Source organism: Monodelphis domestica, chromosome 1 (genome assembly GCF_027887165.1).
Source record: "Monodelphis domestica isolate mMonDom1 chromosome 1, mMonDom1.pri, whole genome shotgun sequence".
NCBI classification, from domain to species: Eukaryota; Metazoa; Chordata; class Mammalia; order Didelphimorphia; family Didelphidae; genus Monodelphis; species Monodelphis domestica.
The window spans coordinates 53,214,104-53,233,632 of NC_077227.1; the positions used below are offsets into that span (position 1 = coordinate 53,214,104).

Here is a 19,529-nt window from a genome sequence, read left to right on the forward strand (position 1 = left end):
GTTATCATATATCTTCAAGCTCTTTTTTTTTTTAGGATAAACAGTCCATCAGAGTACCTCTGGAGAGCACCAGAGAAAGAGGGGAACCTCAGTATGGGTGGGTACCAAGGGGAAGGCACAGTCTGCTGCTGCTGCTATTAACTTGCTTTCTCTCTCTCTCTCTCTCTCTCTCTCTCTCTCTCTCTCTCTCTCTCTCTCTCTCTCTCTCTCTCTCTCTCTCCCCTTTCCTCTTCTCTTTTTCCCCTCCCCTTCCCCTCTTTTTGTATCTTCCTTCCTTTTCTCCCTTTCTCTCTCTCTCCCTTTCTCTGTCTCTCTCTCCCTTTTTCTCTCTCCTTTCCTCTTTTTTCCCCTCCCTTGCCCCTCTCTCCCTCCTTCTCTCTCCCTTTCTCTCTTTTCCTTTTTTCCTTCTCCTCCCCTCTTTTTGTATCTTCCTCCCTTTTCTCCCCCTCTCTCTCCCTCCTTCTCTCTCTCTTTTCCTCTTCTCTTTTTCCCCTCCCTTTCCTCTCTTTTTGTATCTTCCTCCCTTCCTTTTATCCCCCCTCTCTCTCCCCCCTCTCTCTCTCTCTCTCATCTCTCTCTCTCTCTCTCACACACACACACACACACACAGAGGCATTTTCCAGAAGCGCCACCACACTCTCATGTGGTGGTTTGGAGCTAACCCACCTCCAGCTTTGATCTCTGCAGCTCTGCTCTGTTGCCATGGAAACATGGCCCACTGCTGCAAGCTCAGAGAAAGCCTGGGCTTGGGAGATTCCCCCCCCCTCCTACCCCCCAGCCAGGCAGGGTGGGGGAAGAGCCACACAGTGGGTGTTTTCAGTTTCTGCTGTTTATTTCATTTCATTTTCATTAATATCCAAATTATTCGGGCACCTTCACAGCCTAAATTAACCCCCTTTTGCCTGGCCTTTCCATCATCCACAGACTAAGGGAGCCTCTGAAAGCTAACTGGCCTCATTCTACAGTATGAGGTAGGAAGAGAGGGGAAGATGGCAATTTCCTGGGGCCTGGATGGCATCTGCCTTCCACCTAGTCCCCAGGCTCTATCATCAGGCCTTCCTGGTATGGAAATTAAAGCAGCCTGGGATTCCCAAATTTGCCTAAACACAGGCTTTGGGGAAAATAAAGGGCTAAATCCTCAAGTTATACAGATCATTGAAGAAAAGGTCCTGAATTGAAGAGGGATGGGGATTGGCCAGGACACCTTGGAGGGCAAAATAATCCCAAATACTGCATCCCTTTCCATTCCATCCCCTCCCCAATTGCAGAGCTTTACAAATATATATATGTATATATATATATATATATATATATATATATATATATATATATATGATGTATAAGAAATGCCTTGAAAAGCTACCTTTCCATGAGGCAAAAGAGAAGAAGGGAGCTGGAGAAGGAACTAAATATGGGAGTTAGCGCTGAGTAGGCTGGGGGCAGGAGTGGGAGGGAAGGAAAGTTATTAAGTATTTACTACCCTCTTGGAGAATTTTAGAAGAGGGTTTTCGCTGGGTCCAAGCAAACAGAATGAAGATGGAAATCCAATCTTCTTCTCCACTCCCCACTCTGAGGAATTTTTTGTTAGGGCAAGAATGTGCTTATCACTTACTCCTTTGGTGCCAGGCACAGCTTCTGGCTAGGATCACGTGCCTGGCAACACTGAAACCTCAACACAAGGGCCCCAGCCACCCAGCTTCTCTTCGACTCCTCCTGGCTCCTCTCCACAGGTGATAGTTTGAGGGGATCATCCACACTATAACATTCAGTCTCTTTCATGATTCCACAGTTCAGCACTGAAATCAATGGAGGGCAGGAGGGAGAAAGATCTAGAACCACAAGCTAAGAAATTTGGGTTCTGGTCTTGTGCCCTGACACTATGTGACCTCTGTTTTCTGAGCTAGGCAATAATTGAAAAATCAATGGTAGGGGAGGGGGGCAGCTGGGTGGCTCAGTGGATTGAGAGCCAGGCCTAGAGATGGGAGGTCCTAGGTTCAAATCTGGCCTCAGACACTTCCCAGCAAGTCACTTGACCCCCATTGCCTAGCCCTTTCCTCTCTTCTGCCTTGGAGCCAATACATAGTATTAACTCCAAGATGGAAGGTAAGGGTTAAAAAAAAAATCAATGGGACAAAAAATAAAATCCAAAAAGGAAGAAAGGGAATAATTCCAAAGCCCCAGGATATTTGGAAGGATCCCAGATTAATAGTGTTAAAGAAGTTAGGGAAGTCTAAAGACCCAGTTCTTCCGATTTGGGGCCTAGTAGAAATATCAAGTCTACAAGCAAAAACCAGAAAGAAAGGCAGGCTCTCTTCTAGGATTGATTTTATCTCTTACTTGTAGGTTGTTACATTAGAAAGAGAAAATACTCCTTTCAAAAGAAGGAGCCAGAGAGGGGCTGAGTGTCCTGCCTGGCCCCTACCACTGAATCCCAGCATTGTAGGAAAGAAAGGCACAAGGATATGAAAGGAAACCCAGATATGAAAGGAATCCCACTCCTCCACCCCAGTTTTAGGAAGCAAGATCCAGAGAATGTGGCTTATTGGATATGGACCCTATTTCTGAAAGAGGATGGATCTAAATTTTTCATAGGAAAGAGGAGATTCAGCGGAAATCAAATGCTGCCATCCATAAGATCTGCCACAGATGCATGTGTTGTGGGCAGGAAGTAGGGCAAGAAGCAATTTTCTCTCAGTCATTCACTTCACAAATAAATTAGGGGGTGCACAGAATAACCTAAAGGGTCATTCCTATTTCTTTTCCACTAAGTTAGCTGTTTAACCCTGGGCAAGTCTTCCATCTCTCCTAAGTCTCCGTTTCCTCATCTATAAAATGAAGGAGAGAAGAGGATCATTATGGTCTAAAATTCTATGGCCCTAGAAATATTTATTCAGAAAGAGCCTACTATGGGTAGGGCACTGAGTAGGCTACAAAGCTATATAACTGTAATTATAATTTGCACTCCCTGTCTTTCGGGGGATTCTAGACTAGGTGAAGAAACTAAGCACACTATTCACAGCAAATGGTAGCCAACAGAACAAAACTTAAACAGCAATATAAAATGTAGGATAAATGCCAGTGGAAGGGGAAGCGCTACAGGAGGACGGGGCAGGAAAAGATCGCTATAACTTTCAAGGGAAGGGGGGAGAGGCAGGAAGACTCCATGAGAGAAGGACTTGAACTGAATTTCTGCCCCATGACCCCATTCCAAATCTGGCTTCACTCCGAGAAAACCAAGCCCGTCTTCCTTACCTGTGAGGTTCAAAGCCAGGGAATACAGAGGGTAAAAAGATGCTTTCAGCACTCCCTTCCCATCCTCTCCCCCAGGGAAAGTAGGCCAAGTTTTGGCTGTCCCCCCCCCCCATCACTATTCCCACAATTGCTACCCACCACCGCAGAGGAGAGATCTGGCTCCTCAGGAGGACTTATCTGTCTCCTTTTCTGCCTCAGAAGGCCAGAATGACTCCAAAGTCTTCCTAATCACATCAGAACTAAAAAAGCGTTCACAGAGCTGCACCTGTGTCTGCTTCTTGGCCAAGAGCCCCAGCGGATGAAAATATTTCTATCTTAAGTACAACTGGATGCTTGTGGCCAACAGTTGGGCCCAGACTTGCCCACTCTACCCACCCACGGGTCTGCCTTGATTGTTCTATCCAAGTATGAACTTGAGCAGATGCATTCTCCTGCACATGTGCACTTTTACAACAGGCTGATGGCCTGAAACCTTCCTTCATGCAAAGAAGCGTTGCTCTCCGTCTGCCTCTCTCCTTAGAAGAGGCTTAGTGATGGGCAGCCAAATGGAGCCTTCCTGGAGATCTAGAAACTCTTTTCCTGAACAACCTTCTAGCTGAGGGTTGGAGGAAGAGGAGGGAGGAGAAACGGCCAGTTTAGCATCCTTAAAAGCTTTAGAGTTCAAGCACAAGAGGGAAAAATGTCTCTCTGATCCTTGCTCTCCTTGTCATGCAAGGGCTTCACCTGCCATCCCTCTCCTTCCTCCAAGTCTCAGAAATGAGGTGTGTGTGTGTGTCTCTCACACTCTCTCTCTCTCTCACACACACACACACACACACACACACACTTAACCCTTCATCTGCTGCAGATCTGACAGATGAGACCACAGGCTCCCAAACCAACATGGGCAGCTCTGGGTTTTTGAACATCTTTCTGTAGGTTTATCTTAGAACAAGAGTTCTTCCCCTGGTGTTCATGAAACTGCTTTTAAGATATTTGGACAATTCTATTTCAATAGGATTTCATTTTCTTCCTAATCTTTGCATTTTATCTTATGCATTTAAAAAGATTATCCTGAAAAGGGGTCCTTGGGGTTCAACAGATGACCAGAGGGGTCTAACACCCCAAAAGGCACACAACTCCTGACTCAGAAGAACAGGATTTGAGAGTTCATTTAAATGCCTTAATTTACAAATGAGGAAATGGAAGCCTGGAGAATGGAGGCAACTTGTTCTAGGTCACACAACTCATAAGTAGCAGGGCTGGAATCTGACTCCAAGCCTGGTGCACTCTTCCCATTAGGACAAGAGAACATTCAGTCCATTCTATTTCCTTCCCTGGCTCATAATCTTGGGCACAGGCCAAGAGACACGGATGTATGGCCGGCCTTTCGTATCTGCTATTTCTGAGAGCCACAGAGTTAGGGAAATTCTTTAAGAGGAAGAAGGAGCCTTATCAAGTTGAAGAAGATGCAGATCCACCTATCCTGTGACTTCTTCTGTCCCTTCCCAGACTTCCCCTTCCATCTGTCTACCCACAAGTCCTAATGAATGTTGGCCACAAGCATACACAAAGGAAGTCCTCATGGGGCCAACATCTGCACCTGAGACCTTCTGGTGTTCATAAGACTGTCAGAACTGCCACAGTGTCAGTCCTTGGAATATCCAGTTTAGGATCCTAAAGAAAAACTTGGAAAAGGCCCTGATCATCATGACCCCTAAAAATCTGGGTTCCCTTTAATAATAGATCATAGATGTGTGATCCATGTATTATCTATATGTTTTTGAAACTTCTATTTTCAGGCCATGGCCCTAACCCTAAGTATACAAAATTCTGTAAGAGTAGTATATATTGTGAAGCCTCTCAGAGACATCCTATTATTTGCTAGGGCCCAGAAACACTGTCCATGTGACAGTCTCTAGGTAAAGGCTCTTTCTGTAAAACAGAAGGACTCTCTTCTCCATGACCCCCTCCCATCATAAGTCACAATCTTTTTTTCCCTCATCCCCCTCTTCATCTTGAAAGAGGAGGCCACCAAGTTCTTAATATCAAACACAAAGGGACTCTAGCTTCCTCCTTTGTGGAAGCTAATGTACAATCTTTAGACTTGGACTCAGAAGAACCTTTATTCCAATTTGAACCCTGGTATTTAACTAGCTGTGGGATCTTGAACATGTCACTTAGCAATAAGATCCTCAATTTTTTCAGTTGTAAAATGGAATGATAATATTTAATATTACCTACCTTGTTGTAAGAACCAAATTAGATCATTTGTTAAAGAATAAGAATAGGGGGCAGCCGGGTGGCTCAGTGGATTGAGAGCCAGGCCTAGAGATGGGAGGTCCTAGGTTCAAATCTGGCCTCAGACACTTCCCAGCAAGTCACTTCACCCCCATTGCCTAGCCCTTTCCTCTCTTCTGCCTTGGAACCAATTGATTCCAAGATGGAAGGTAAGGGTTTAAAAAAAAAGAATAAGAATAACAGCCCACACTTTGGAAATTTTAAGGTTTCCAGGATACTTCCCTTACAATAATCCTGACAGGTAGGTAGTGGAAGTATTATCCACATTTTATAGATGAGGAAACGCAGGCTCATTTGGAGGCTTGCTCCAAATCATAAAGCTAGAATGGTTCATGGAGGACCCAGGAGCCTTTCCCCTCCACCAAGCAGTTTCAAAAGGGTTAACCAGAAAGTAGTATATATTAATTACTATTACTATTCCATAGCTAGAGCCATTGGTCTTAGCAGGCATTAAAAGAAGGATAATATGCAGGATCAGGAAAATAACAGTCCCCAAGCAGACCATAGCTGAATAATTGTGGTCAGTTGTGGATACTACATATGAAGGAGAATATTACTAAGATGAAGAGCATTCAGAGAAGACAAGGATGGGCCTTGAGATGATGCTGAAGCCATCCCTGAGGTTAGCATTTACATAGGGATTTCAAATGATCTTCACAATATAATCATGTGAGAGAGATGCTCTTATAATTCCCATTTCACAGGCGAGGAAAGAGACATAGAAGGTGACTTGCCCAGCGTCACACAATTGGAAAATGTCTGAAACAGTCAGGGCTCTGATTCCAGTCTTCCTGACTTCATACTCTGGGCTTTCTTCCCCTATGCCACCAACAAGCCTGATGGGGGTTAGCTGAAGAACTGGAGCTGTTTAGCCTTAAGAGGGAACTCGTTGGGAACTCAAAGCTTTCTTCAAGAATTTCAAGGGCTGTTTTTCTATTTCTCCACAGAGGATAAGGCTAGGAACAATGCAGGGTAAGGGGGGAAGAAATGGCAGAAGCCAAGCAAATTTAGGTTGGAATAAATGGCCTTGAGATGGATCCTACCTTTCTTTCCTGGCCCACTAGGACAAGCCATTGAGTGGGGATGTTTGCCAGGTTGAGGCAGAGGCTAGATTTTGACCTCCACTAACAAAAGAAAAACAACCTCTGCCCCTATTTTTCTCACTTTCACTGTTCTAACTTGGATTTTCTAAGAAGCAAGCAAAAGAGGAATGTAACACAAGTAGAGGCCAGAGACTTGAAAAGAGCTCTTTCTAGCTCCAGTCCCCAAAGGCCCATTCTGATGAGAATGTAATGCAATGGGCTTGTTCCCTCATCAGATGCTGACCACCTGAAAACCTGGTCAAGTCCAGTCCTTAACATCACGACAACATGGCGGGGAGATTCTTAGAGACCAGAGTTCTAAAGAGAGCTGGACAGACCACGGTTAATGAGCCAGAAAGATTCCTGATTTCTTTCTTACTTGGGATGTGTCCAAGATATAAGAGAAAATATATATAGAGATATATATTATATATAAGGGAAATATATATATATATATATATATATAATGATATAAGGGAATATAAGATATAAGGGGGGAAAGGAAGAAATCATAGAAAGTGGCAATACTGATTCCAAATACTGTTTGTTCTATGGGAGGGGAGAAGATTGAACCAGCTGACAAATGCCACCTTCTGTCCCATTCCAGAGCTAAGAAAAGGGAAGGGTGATAGCCCAAACTATCCTGAGCTCCTCTTGGGGAAATACATATGTCAAATATGTGCCAGGCATTGTGCTAAGTGCTATGAATATTATGTCAACTGATCCTCCCAACAACCCTTCAAAGTAGGTGTTATTTTCTTTTTATGGTTGAAATAACTGAGGCAGAAAGAGGTTAAGTGACTTGCTCAAAGCCAGCAAGTCAATGTCTGGGGCTGCATTTGAACTCAGGTCTCGCTCTGTTCCAACCACATGATCTCACCGCAGTCCTCAAAATCCCTGGACTCCCTCCTCCTTACTCTTACAGCCCTCGAACTCAGAGCTCTAAGTCCTGTGAATCTTCCCCTATTCTGACTCTAGATCATTTTCATCCAAGGTTCTTCCATTTCATTCATTAGCACCTCTTTAATATAATCTCCTGCAGTCCAGACCTTCCCTCCACCTATCCTACCCCACACACCCTGCAACAAGGCAAAAGAAGGGTACCGGCACCATTTCCGTGGCTAACATTTTTAAGGATAGGGCTAAGTCCAGACTCATCACATCACTTAGCGGACAGTCAAAAGCAGAATCTGTCTCCTATGAGAAGTAAACAACTTCCAAACAGGACCCCTTCCAGGAGCCGCAGCTGCCCAAGGTCACTCCTGAAATGAAGTCCATTGTTACCGGGCTCCCTTTGGAATGGCCATCGGCCCTCACAGCGGGCTCCGGTTCTCGGTGGCTAAAGGAGGCAGCATTGGCTGCAATGGTGACATTCTTCAGCTTTCCTGCAGAATCTGCCAGCAGATCCCCGGGGATCCATTCCCCACCCCTTTCCTCTAGCAGCGAAGGCAGCCTCTGTTCTCCCTGCCAGGGCTGGGCACCTGGTATGTGATGAGGCTTTCAAGGGACCTCCTGCCCCGAAGACCACCCAAATTGTTAGGCACCTCCAGCTTCCATCGGCAGGCAGGCCCCAGGGTCTCCCAGGCAGAAGCTGGCTTCTGATGGATGTAGGGAAAGGGTGCGGAAAGGATTGGGGGGCAGAGCTGGCTGAAGTGGGGGCCAAGGCATCAACCCTCCATTCGCATCAACTGACCTGGCAAACCCAAGGTAAAAAGTAAGCAGACCCTCTAGCCTCGGTTTGTAAAGCTCTTCCAGTTCCGACTGCCACCCCTACTCCCCATCCCTGCCCTCCGCCGGGGGGCCACTCCCCGAGCGGCCTGAGGGAGGCTCTGGGCACGGTGACACAGGTTTTTGGATCGCACCTTCCCAGCTCCCGCCCCCTCGCTGTGCCGTCTGCTTTCAGTGCAGTCATGGGAGATTGCAGCTAATCTTCTCTCTGTTCAGGTAACAGACAAGCTGGCTGTGGCTCCCCAGCGTGGACGCTGGGCTGGCGGGTGGCCGCCACACAAGCCCACCCACTCCTGTCTGTGCCTCTCGGGCCCTTCCCATCCTGGGGGGATGTGCGTGCGCACCCAGGTTTAAAGCGCATTTCAAAACCAATTCCAGACGGCCAGTCTGGAGGAAGGGGAGAATGTGGAGGGATGCGTTTTCACGCTCCTGTATGGCTTGACGAGTGCTACGGCCAAGGGCAAGAACGCGGATTTGGCGTCCCGGCCCGCGGTCTGGGGGGCAGCTTCGGGGGATTAGGTCTTCTCCTTCAAAAGTCCTCCCAGCTCCTAGGGGCGGCCACTCCTATCCCTGCCTGCACTTCTGGGAAAACTGCCCTCCGTTTCCTCTTCGATCTACAGGTGCCAGTAAACAAAGTGCTGCATCAACACTGGCCCAGGAGTCGGTCTGCACAATCCCTGCAACTTCCTCCCCACCCCCACCCCCTCCTTCGCTGCAAAGCCCTGACCAAGGGGAAATTGGGGGCTGGCTGGGGTGGGAAGAAAGGCTCTCCCCTGACTCCTGCGATGTGCTCCGGTCCCGGCAGGCCCGAGGGTTGTAGGCCCTTTTCCCAACCAAATCCTCTTCTTCGGACTCGCGTTTCGTTCTTGGTCGGAGCCTGGTTCCCTCACCAAAGATTGAAAATAGAAAACCCAGCCCATTAGGGCTTGAGCAAAGGAGCCCCGGACGGCCAAGGAAGCTTCCCCTCCCCCACGCATTTTCATCCCCATTACCTGGGCCTGGTGGGTCCTCCAGCCTCCCCCCCTCCCCGCCAAACAGGGGTTCCCCGTAGGGCAGCCCCTCTCTGGCCGTCCTTGCCTCCGTGTGAGCGATTTCTCTCAGGTCTGCGCACACGGAGGGGGCCAGGGGCCTACGCCTTCACAAAAGGGGCAGGGGAGAGGAACCTTAATGAAAAAGCCAATCTTCTTTCCACCACCTCCATTTCTACTGTCCCTGCTGGGGGGTGGGGGTGGGGAAAGGCAGCGATCCTCTTTGGGGAAGGCGAGGAAAGCCCTTCCCACCGTCTTCGCCCCACTCTCCCCTTCCTTTAACCCTAAATGGTCCCGAGGGCTGGCCCCACCCCACCCGCTCGCTGACCCTCTCCCCCGCCTCAGGGGCCGACACTCCGGGGTTCTCAGGGCGGGCGCCCTTGAAGGAGAGAGTGAAGGGAAGGGTGACCCCCGGCCCCGCGGGGGCTGAGGAGCTGTGGCGGCGGCGGCGGCGGCGGCGGGCTGGCGGCTTGGCAAGAGCTCCGGGTGTATGTTGTTTACTTTCACTGCCGAGGCAATTAGGAGGCTCTGCCGCGAAAGCTGCTGGCTGCAACACGCCGCCGTCGCTCCCAGGCTCCGGGCGGCTCCGTGGCTCCCGGCTGCCAGCCTCTTGGCCGCTTGGGCTCTGCACCAAAGCCCCCTCCCACTTTCCAGTGCCCCGGGCCGCCTCCACTGTGGCAAAACCCTGAGACGCTCGCCGAGCCCGCTCCCACCCCCCCAGCTTTGGCTGGTGCACCTGAAATCCCCATCCCTCGGGAGGCAGCTCCCCCGCCCCATGGGGGGCTAGCCCCAGAGCCCGGCACGGGCCCTCACTTTCCCGTTCCTCCCGGCAGGTCCACCCCACCCCACCCCGCTCTACCCCAGGCCGGTCCCACGCTGCCGCGGAGCTGCGGCTCTGCAGACTCACGTCTCGGAAGCGGTTCCAGTGCTTGATTTTGCCGCTGTACTGGGAGATGGACGACAGCCATTGCTCATCCTCCATGAAATTGCCAGGGGTCTCGCCATCCTTGACCCCCTTAGAATCCCCTTCAGCCGAGCCGGGTGCAGGGGCAGCAATGAGCAGAAGGGGCAGCAGCAGCAGCAGCCGCCGCCGCAGCCCGAAGCCCCCAGTGCTCATCTTTGATCTGGATTGGGCTTGCTTAGTCTTTTGTTTATTTTTGTTTGTTTTTAATTTCTTTACCTTAATTTCCTTCCACCACAAACAGCCCAAAGTCTTCTCTCCTCCTCCGCCACTGCAATGATTGGGGGAAGAGATGGATGGTGGGTCCTAGATGAAATGTGACCTGATTAGGAGATGCACTTGTCTGAAAACCCCCAGAGCTGGAAGCAGAAAGGCAAAGAGAATCAGAGAGGCTGCGCCAGGAGGGGCTGTGTCTGTAACTGTAGCATCAGCATCATGTTTGACATCATCATACCTGGCTTGGGGAAAAAAAAGGAAGGAGGGAGGGAGAGAGGATGGGGGGAAGGGAAGAGACGGGAGAGAGACTGAGATAGTGAGATGGAGAGAGCAGGAGCCCAGAAAAACTACAGGCTGCGATTTCCAAGCAAATGGCCATATCAGAGCACCAGACCCCAGTAACAGTCCAGCCCAATGGCGCACAAATGGAGTGGAAAACAAGGGAATCCAAGTTCCATGCAGGGCAGTGCCCTGACCAACAAGGATTAGAGGCTTCCCAGGAGGACAAAGGGCAGGAAGAATGCAAGGTCCATCTTCCCAGAAAGAATGGGCTTCCGTTAGAAGGGTTTCTAGACCTCCCCAAACCAAGAGCAGCTGTCAAGGGGTATTTTGTTCCAGGTCTCTCCCTTTTCTCTTTTTCCCTCTTCACCTCAAGCCCAGCCTTCTAAGACGCCCAGGTCAGGTACAGCTTCTGCTCTGTTCCTGGGTATGGCAGCTGGGTTCGGATGAATTATGGTAATGGTTGACTCTTTTAAGACAAAAGGGGGTCTAAGAACTGGTTGTTGCTCTTCAGACTCCCATGCTCTTTCAAGGCACAAGGGCTGGGAACTGAATGTATGGAAAACAGGGGCAGATGTCCTCCCTTCTCAAGCAGCTGGTTGAGGACTATTAGACCTTTTGTCAGCTCTCACCAAGGCAATTCTAAAAGGCAAAAGTCTGCCCATTTCACATACCAAAGGCTTCATCCCTGGTATTCTGGATATTATTATTTCGACGCAGCATTGGATTTCAGATTAAACTAGACATAGTGAATCATTCTTTTAGGGAGGGATGGGTTGGGAGCTTAAGCATTTTTTTCTTCCAAAAAGGGAAATTCAAAGATTGGGCAATTGTTTGTGTATGCATTTATCCATAATTTATTCTGGCCCCCATAAATTGTTTATGGGAATCAAATATACCAGTCAGTGGGAACCTGAGCACCTCATCAGGTTCAGAAAGGAATAAGGTGATGTATATAATGTGGATGAATTTAAAAAGGGAACAGATAATCTAGCAGCATAAAATGTTAAAACTCTGAGGACTTAATTATATTTTCATTCAGAAAGTATTAACTGCCATTATGACCTTTAAAAAATGGGACAGAACTGACAAATATGATCTCAATCTTTGGAAAGAGAACAAAGCACAGATTAAGATTTTTACATTTACCCTGGGTTCAGTCTGCTTGGGAATTAAATATGAGTACTTCAGTGGTCTGGACTGGAGTCCCATTGGGAAAAGCAGAAAACAATAGATCCATTTCAATTTTGTTTTTTCAACTGAATTAAGAGATGGTGCTGCACCCTAGGCATTGATGCCTTAATCTAAACCCAGCTGAAGAAGGTATACTCTGATTTGGCAGGGAAGGAGAGGACTGTGAATTCAGAGTCCCTGAGATCACTAAACCACACCACTTATTTCTATTAGTGGCCTTGCTTTTCATTAAGGAATACTAAGCCCATTTCTGTATATATCAGCCACCCAACAGCTGTCAAAACACTAACATACGGGCCTGAATTTGAGGTGGGAGTTCTAGATGTCATAGTTGGTCTCCAATACATTCCAGTCTAAAATGAAGCCACTTCTCAGAACAGGGTAAGAAGCAACAATTCTGTTGTGGGTCTGAAAAGGCCAACAGACCACCCCACCAAGAAATTTGGGTCCAGGTATTCAAAGGTCATATTTCCCATAATCCTCTGCATAGTCCCACAACGACAACTTCCTCTTTAAAAGGTCCTTAAGCTTAAATCAATACGGGTTCTACACTGAAAGCAAATAAACCAGAGCCAAAGTTGTATAAGAGAAGTTTCTTTTTTCCAGAATGGCTTGGAATTGGGAGTGAAGGGGAGAAGATGACACAGAATGGATGACAGAGAGCCTCACAAAATGGCTAATAGTTTGGATTTAAAAGTTAAGAAAATACCGGAATTTTCTGTAAGAAAGGTTGTTCAAACTACCATTCTAAGAGTAAATGAACTTGATGACATTTTCAAAACTTGCTTAGTTTTAACCATTTGGGGTTTTTACAATTTACCTGAAGATTTAACTGGGAATCTCACCAAATTATCTGGTAATCTTTCCAAGTACACACAGAACAAGATGAATAAAGCAAAATTTGAAGCAGGTTTAATAAAACAAAATTTCTACACAATTCCAATGAAGAAAAATACTAAAATTTTACATAAAACATGGTCAAGAAAAGAAAAAGAGGTGAGGGCCTGTGTTCAAGATATCAATCACAAGGGGCAGCTGGGTAGCTCAGTGGATTGAGAGTCAGACCTAGAGACAGGAGAGATGGGAGGTCCTGGGTTCAAATCTGACCTCAGACGCTTCCCAGCTGTGTGACCCTGGGCAAGTCATTTAATCCCTATTGCCCCTTACCACTCTTATGCCTTGGAGCCAATACACAGTATTGACTCCAAGACAGAAAGTAAGGGTTTTAAAAAAAAATGGTACCAAGGATGTGGAAATCATTTCATGGACGTTATCATGGAACCTCTGGGAAATGTCAAATACATTGTAGCACTGCATATCTCATGACCATTCAAGATTGGAGATGAATTTCTCCAGACCTTTTGTGGTCCAGGAATTATGGGTAAAGTCAGTGATTCAGTACACAAATTCTATTTTTCACAATTTATTCCACATATTCACAAAGTATAAATTACAAGGTGACAATGCCAAAGAGGAAATGAGGTCATAAACACAACACCAATCTCTTAAAACTAAGTCATGATCTGATGAGAAGGGGACCTCTAAATCCTGAATACACATTTTTGGCATCCTCAACAAAGATGCTTTGGGAGCCTCCTTATGTCACTACTTTAAAAACAACAACAAAAAAAATTCTTGAACCAAAACTACTAGTTGGTCTCCTTTCTGAGGTAGCAGCTCTATCTGCAGTTCCCCAAGGAATGCTGGCTTATCAGTACTCTTTTTAGATAAAGAAAAAATGGCTTAACAACTTGCCAGAAAGGAGCTGAAAAGGCAAAAATTATGTGGTGTTCTGTTGGAATTTCAGTATTTATGACAATTTTTCTAATGGAGTGTATTTCAGGAAGATGACTATAAAGGCTAGGCACGTTGTTTCCACACTTCATACCAAAAGTATACTTTGACACTTAAGAAGTCAGAAAAGATTTTTTATCAACTGGATAAGCTGAGAAGGGAATAAATAGGTAATAGTGATATTTGTCAGGAAAGAACATAAGAGAACAAGTTTGGTACTGGAATACAGGAAATGAACTCTAAACTAAGCCTCATTAATTGATTAGTACTATGCCTCCCATAAGAGCCTGTTCCAACATACCATCTAACTAGTAATGAAGGAATCATCTGTATTTAAGTAAAATTTAATTTAATACAGAAATTAGTATTATGAAGACTAAGTCCTTTGCTTAATTGGAGGAGGGGAGAAAAAGAACAAAATAAAATACCATACACAGAGATTAGACCAAAGCCCCTGGATAAAAAAAAAAATTAAGTTAAAAATAATGATAGTAACAAATATATAGCATATATCATGTACCAGGTCCTGTGGATAGAAGTATTTTTTAATACTAGTTTTAAAAAAAAGTGGTGTTTCTAAACAATAGCAATGTGAACAAAATCAGTCATGAAAAGGATATCTAGAAATATTAAAGGAAAAAATCACGTATTTAATTTTGGAAATTAATTTATTCACAAATGAGCTAAAGAGTTACATTATTATACAACTGTAGAAGCATTCCTCATGTGTAAGTAACCTTATTAAAAAAACAAGTGGTTGAGCTATGGGGCTAAGGGGGAGGAAGTGAGAAAAGGGAAATTATGTGAAGATTTTGAAGAAGGCCTTGATCATCCATCTCAAATAAAACCCCTAAACTTCTGAATTCCCAACAGATAGGAGGAAGGGGACTTGACATGGGGGAAGGGGTGAAAGAGAAAAACAAATTAACAGGCAGTACACCTGCATAAAGAGAAAAGACTGGGTGGGACAAAGTCAGAGCTGGGAACACTCCTCCCTCTGCTGGTCTGCGGCAAGAAGTGAGCAGGTTCTAGCACTGACATCCTCCCAGGGAACTTTGCACAGTCCTGCTGATATCATCAATGTTTTTGCTGCTGCTGTCCAGAGAGATAAATAAAAGCCGCCACACTGACTGCAGTTCCATTAGATACAAGGGAGTGGGTAAAACAAAGTTCTGAAAAATAAATGTAAAGGTATCAAACTTGCGAGAAAGAAAAACATTCTGGCATCTTGGAGAACAAGAACAAGCTTTTAAAATTCATCCTAAAACATTCTATCCAGCAACCGTATTAGAAGTTAGATATTAAAATCTAGAGTGGAAGCTAAAGCAAGATGAGAAACCCAGATAGAAGGGGAAGGCAGGATTCTAAACAAAATGATCATTTGCTGTGGATTGTGAATTTTTAGTATTTTTAAAGCACTTGCACTAATACTAGGAAAACCCAATGAATAAAAGCAAGATCAAGTGCTTGTTAAATGGAAATGGGGATCAAAGGAAGAACTCAAAATTTGAGATTAGGGATCCCAAGAAATAAAGGACCATAACATATAATTGAGAATTTTCTTGTTATTTAACCTAACATTAACATATGTGTCATTCTAAAGGGTTTCAGAAATTTTCATTTGAAGAGATGAGCTTTGGAAAAGAAGGCGGGGCAATTGAGAGGTTAAGGGCTCTATGTCCAATAGCTTCACCTAGGACAAGGCTAAATGGCCCATCTCATCAGTCAGGTTGGTAGCTGTGGATTTATTTTCAAGGACATGCTAAGTCTACTTTCCATGGACCTACCCTACTACTTATCAGTTGACATTTCCCTGAAATTCTTTATCATTCTTGGTAAGAAGTAAAATAAGGACCCTCCCTTGATTACCTGCATCACCATGAAAATATTCAACATGTACAATAAATCAAAAGGAACAAATATAGTAGTACCTCAGGAGAAGTCAACTTGCCCAGAGGAAGCATAGTATCCAGAGCTGTCTGTGGAAAACCTCTGAGAGATGTGAATCGAATTGAGGTGCAGATCCCCAAAGCTGAAGTTTTCAAAAAGCTGAAAGAAGAATCAGAATGAGCGTTCTCATGAGAACCAAAGCAACTTTCAGGTGAAAAGATGACACTTAAATGCCCCTAGGGACAAATATCAAACTATAGCAATCCCCAACAGTTTCAGAGTTTGTCATATCACAAACCCAAGTAAAAATCCCTTCTATGAAATACTCTCCCAACGTCCAGGCACTCAACAACCTTCTGAAGTGATCCATTTTACTTTGGAATAGTCTGAAAGTGTTAAGAAAATTTTTCTTTACATCAAATCAAAGTCTGACTCTACAACTTCTCTCTACTACTTCCACTTCTGCTTTCTTGGGCCAAGCAGAACTCTAATCTCTCTTCTACATGGAAGACCTTGGACTTAGAGCCCAGTGATCATGCCCCCTCCTAAATTTAAATGTCTCCAGTTCTTTCAACTAATCCTCATGTGATTGATGCAAAGGCTCTTGATCATTTTGCTTTCCCTCCAGCTTGTCAATAATTTTCCTAAAATATGCAGTCCAGAACAGACTGCAATATGCCCAGGTTAGTCTAATTAAGGCAGAGTACAGTAGAACTATCACTTACATAGTTCTAGACAGTGTACCTTTCTTAAGACAACTTGACAATATTACTTTGTTAGCTGTTATATCACACTTCTGACTTATACTGAGTCCACTTGCTTGTTTCAATTTTATGTTTCCTTCTTGTCAGCATATATGACACCTTTAACTCTTACCTAATTCCTTTTTTAAATGTATCATCAACAACAACAAAAAAAAACACTAAAAAAGGCTGAAAATTATTTTATTTTTAGCTATCAAGGAGATATAGTCATGAGGGCTCCTGGCACAGGTAGGGTTGGGGAAAGGGTAAAAGCTTCTCTGCACTAGTTTAGAAGGAGTGACAACAATCAATCTCTACGCTTTTTTAGTAGCTGCGTACAAAGACCCAGGTCATGCTGACACTATCTCTATCCACTAAGAATACCTTTCAGGCCTCAATTCAAGCATGCTTGATCTGTGACCCTGGCCTAGTCTCTTAACCTCACCAAACCCCAGGCAACTTATCAAAGACTAAACTTCAAGATAGTTGCTGAGCTTCATTGCTGGTTTCATTCTTAGGAGTTCTCTTCACATAGGAAATCATAGGTTCAGACCAAATAAATCTACAAATAACTACCAAAATACCAGCTGGAATGATAATTAACAAGGAGTTTTATGAAACACACATTGAGTCAACATTTATTAAACACTTTGAGCAGTGCCCCACCTCAGGCTCAAAAAGTATAGAAGGCAAATTCAAGGGGCTCCAAAAACTTAGAGGAGAACATAAAGCTGTATGCAACCAAACAAAACAGTCAAAGAACATATTTTCAGATACAGAGAGTATCTTTTTCAATTGCCCTCGAATGGGCACAGATTCAAGTTAATTTTTCTGGAAACAAAAAGCTCTTTACTGCAATCTTCCTTTACTCCATAAAAGCTTTCAAGTATGTGAAGAAGGGATAAGTCTGATCTAGGAAGGAAATGACCTTTTAACACATTTATAAGGCAGACCCAAAAATTGTATCAGAATTCATCACAGGAAAGTTCAGCCACATCATCTGGATAAGTAGTGTCAAGGAGTGAAGTACTCTTCCTGTTCCTTTAAGATGCAGGAAATTGCTCTTCTTTAGAAGGCCAACCAGGCCTTAGGAGAGTCATTTGATAAGTACATTGCATTTTCCAATTGAATTTTAAGGCTAATGTTTGAATAACAACCCTAGTGGTGATGTCCATCCACCTCGGTGGAACTGCAATCCCCCTCTCTTTTGCTTAAGTCCCTATTGAATTTTAGATCAGTCTCTAAGACATGGATTCCTGTCATCATTCCTAGTCTCTTCCTGCCACAGATGGCCAAGCAAAGCACCTGGGGTTCATTAAAGGCTGACTTTACAAAACCTAGGAAATATTGATCCTTGTCTATATATATGACATCAACTTAACCCCAAAGATCTATTTAGAGTCTGAAGTGCATTGTATCTTTTTTTTTTCCCAGAAAGGAGTCGAACTCTTTCCCTGCATTGATTTACACAATTAACTTCTCTTGCTGGCTTTGGCAGCCCTTACCGATCACATCTATCCCTTTGGTGGAACAAATTCAGCTTGAAATGGCTGCATGCTAATCCTTCTTCGCAGGCCTTTTAATTTGATGGGAAAGTTGTGTTAGTAATAGATGACAGACTGAGCTCTGGAACCTGAACTCTTTCAATTATATACAGAAGCAGCATAATCAGAAACAGTAAAACAAACAATTCATTTACTTCAAGTCACTTTTTTAGAACTGCCATGTCTTTCCCCTCTGCTTTGATTGTTCAAAGTATGGACACTCCAAAGCAAGTAAAAGTTATACTGACTCCAACACAAGTTGCTTTATGCCGAATAACTGTATCTTGAAAGGATGTGAACATTTTCTATGAAAATGTGAGATGTGCAACTTCTTTGAAAATTTTCACTTGTAAGTTTCAAAGTTAATACCAACACCAAAGATGAAGCTAGACAGAATGTGATTTAAAAGGATTGTCTTAGATTATCAGATCATATTAGAGAATATTATAGTTACTTATGTAAATGACCCCAACCCAAATTTTCAAGATCCTTATCCTTTTCTAGTTTTATCTCCATTGATAATAGTCTACTGACTGCTTTCCATATTGATTGACAAATCATTCAGTAATCCAATGGTTCTTATCCTCTCAAAGCTGATAAACCAGCATTTACCTTAATTTATTTCTATTTTTACTTTCCCATGCTTTAATAAGTAATTTCCTTTTCTCTTTTGTTTCACCTACAGATTACTTAGCAATAACTATTCATGGTTATCTTGTAAAACGGGCATTCTTCATATTATGATTGCTTAGTCATTCTTAGTGTGTTAGTCTTTTAACTTTTCTGTCCTTTTAACTTTTTTCTAAAATTTCTTTCTTTTGTCTACAATGTAGATTCTTCATTATACTAGTAGAATTAACTGTTGCAGATGTCAGTATAATAGAGCTTAGAGAAGAACAACCCTGGAGAGATGGGAAACACTATAAGTATTAAATTTTGTATACACTATTGGATGAGGTCAATATGTTTGTTGTTTTGCTAATCTGTTTTATTTTCTTTTCTATAAAGGGAAATTCAGTAAGGTAAGAAGGATACATCTAGAAATGACTGATATAAAAAACAAACGTTATCAATGTAACTTTGTCTTCATTCTTCCTGACCTCTCAAGCTATTTATGGCATTGTTGACCAACCCCTTCTCTGGGATATTCCCTCAGCTCTTGACTTTTATAATACTGCTCTCTCTCCTGGGCCTCTTATCTATCATCAATCTCCTGTATTGGATCACCATCTCCATGTCACACCTCTTACCCATGGAGATTCTTGAGCAAGCTTATGCTCCAAGTTATCCCTTCTACTTTCTCTATGGTCTTTCACTGATATTATTAGCTCTAGTAGGTTCAATTATCATCACTATATAGGTGAATCCCAGATCTATATATCCAGCCCCAACCTGTCTGCTTAGCTCTAGTTTCAAGTAAGTAACAGCCTACTGGACATCTACTCTTTTTTTTTTTCTATTTCCCTATTTCTGTCAAAAATTGCATTATCCCAGGTCACTCAGGCTTGCCACCTAGAAGCCATGCTTGATTTTTCACT

At 44.1% G+C, this 19,529-nt stretch overlaps 2 protein-coding genes across 4 annotated transcripts in view; both read right to left on the reverse strand.

Moving 5' to 3' along the window:
* SPOCK2 (SPARC (osteonectin), cwcv and kazal like domains proteoglycan 2) overlaps positions 1-11,246 on the reverse strand; it is a 33,849-nt gene extending 22,603 nt beyond the window's left edge. Inside the window, exon 1 of the mRNA XM_007478349.3 lies at positions 10,278-11,246. Within this exon, the coding sequence (XP_007478411.2) occupies positions 10,278-10,487 (210 nt within the window). The 5' untranslated portion in view covers positions 10,488-11,246. The remainder of the gene's footprint in view (positions 1-10,277) is intronic.
* Positions 11,247-14,463: 3,217 nt separating this feature from the next.
* The window catches only part of ASCC1 (activating signal cointegrator 1 complex subunit 1), a 121,069-nt gene continuing 116,003 nt past the window's right edge, over positions 14,464-19,529 (reverse strand). For all 3 annotated transcript variants that reach the window (XM_056799393.1, XM_056799405.1, XM_007478355.3), the window contains 2 exons: positions 15,746-15,863; positions 14,464-14,986 (listed from right to left, as the gene is read on the reverse strand). In XM_056799393.1, the coding sequence (XP_056655371.1) occupies positions 15,747-15,863 (117 nt within the window). In that variant the 3' untranslated portion in view covers positions 14,464-14,986; position 15,746. The remainder of the gene's footprint in view (positions 14,987-15,745; positions 15,864-19,529) is intronic.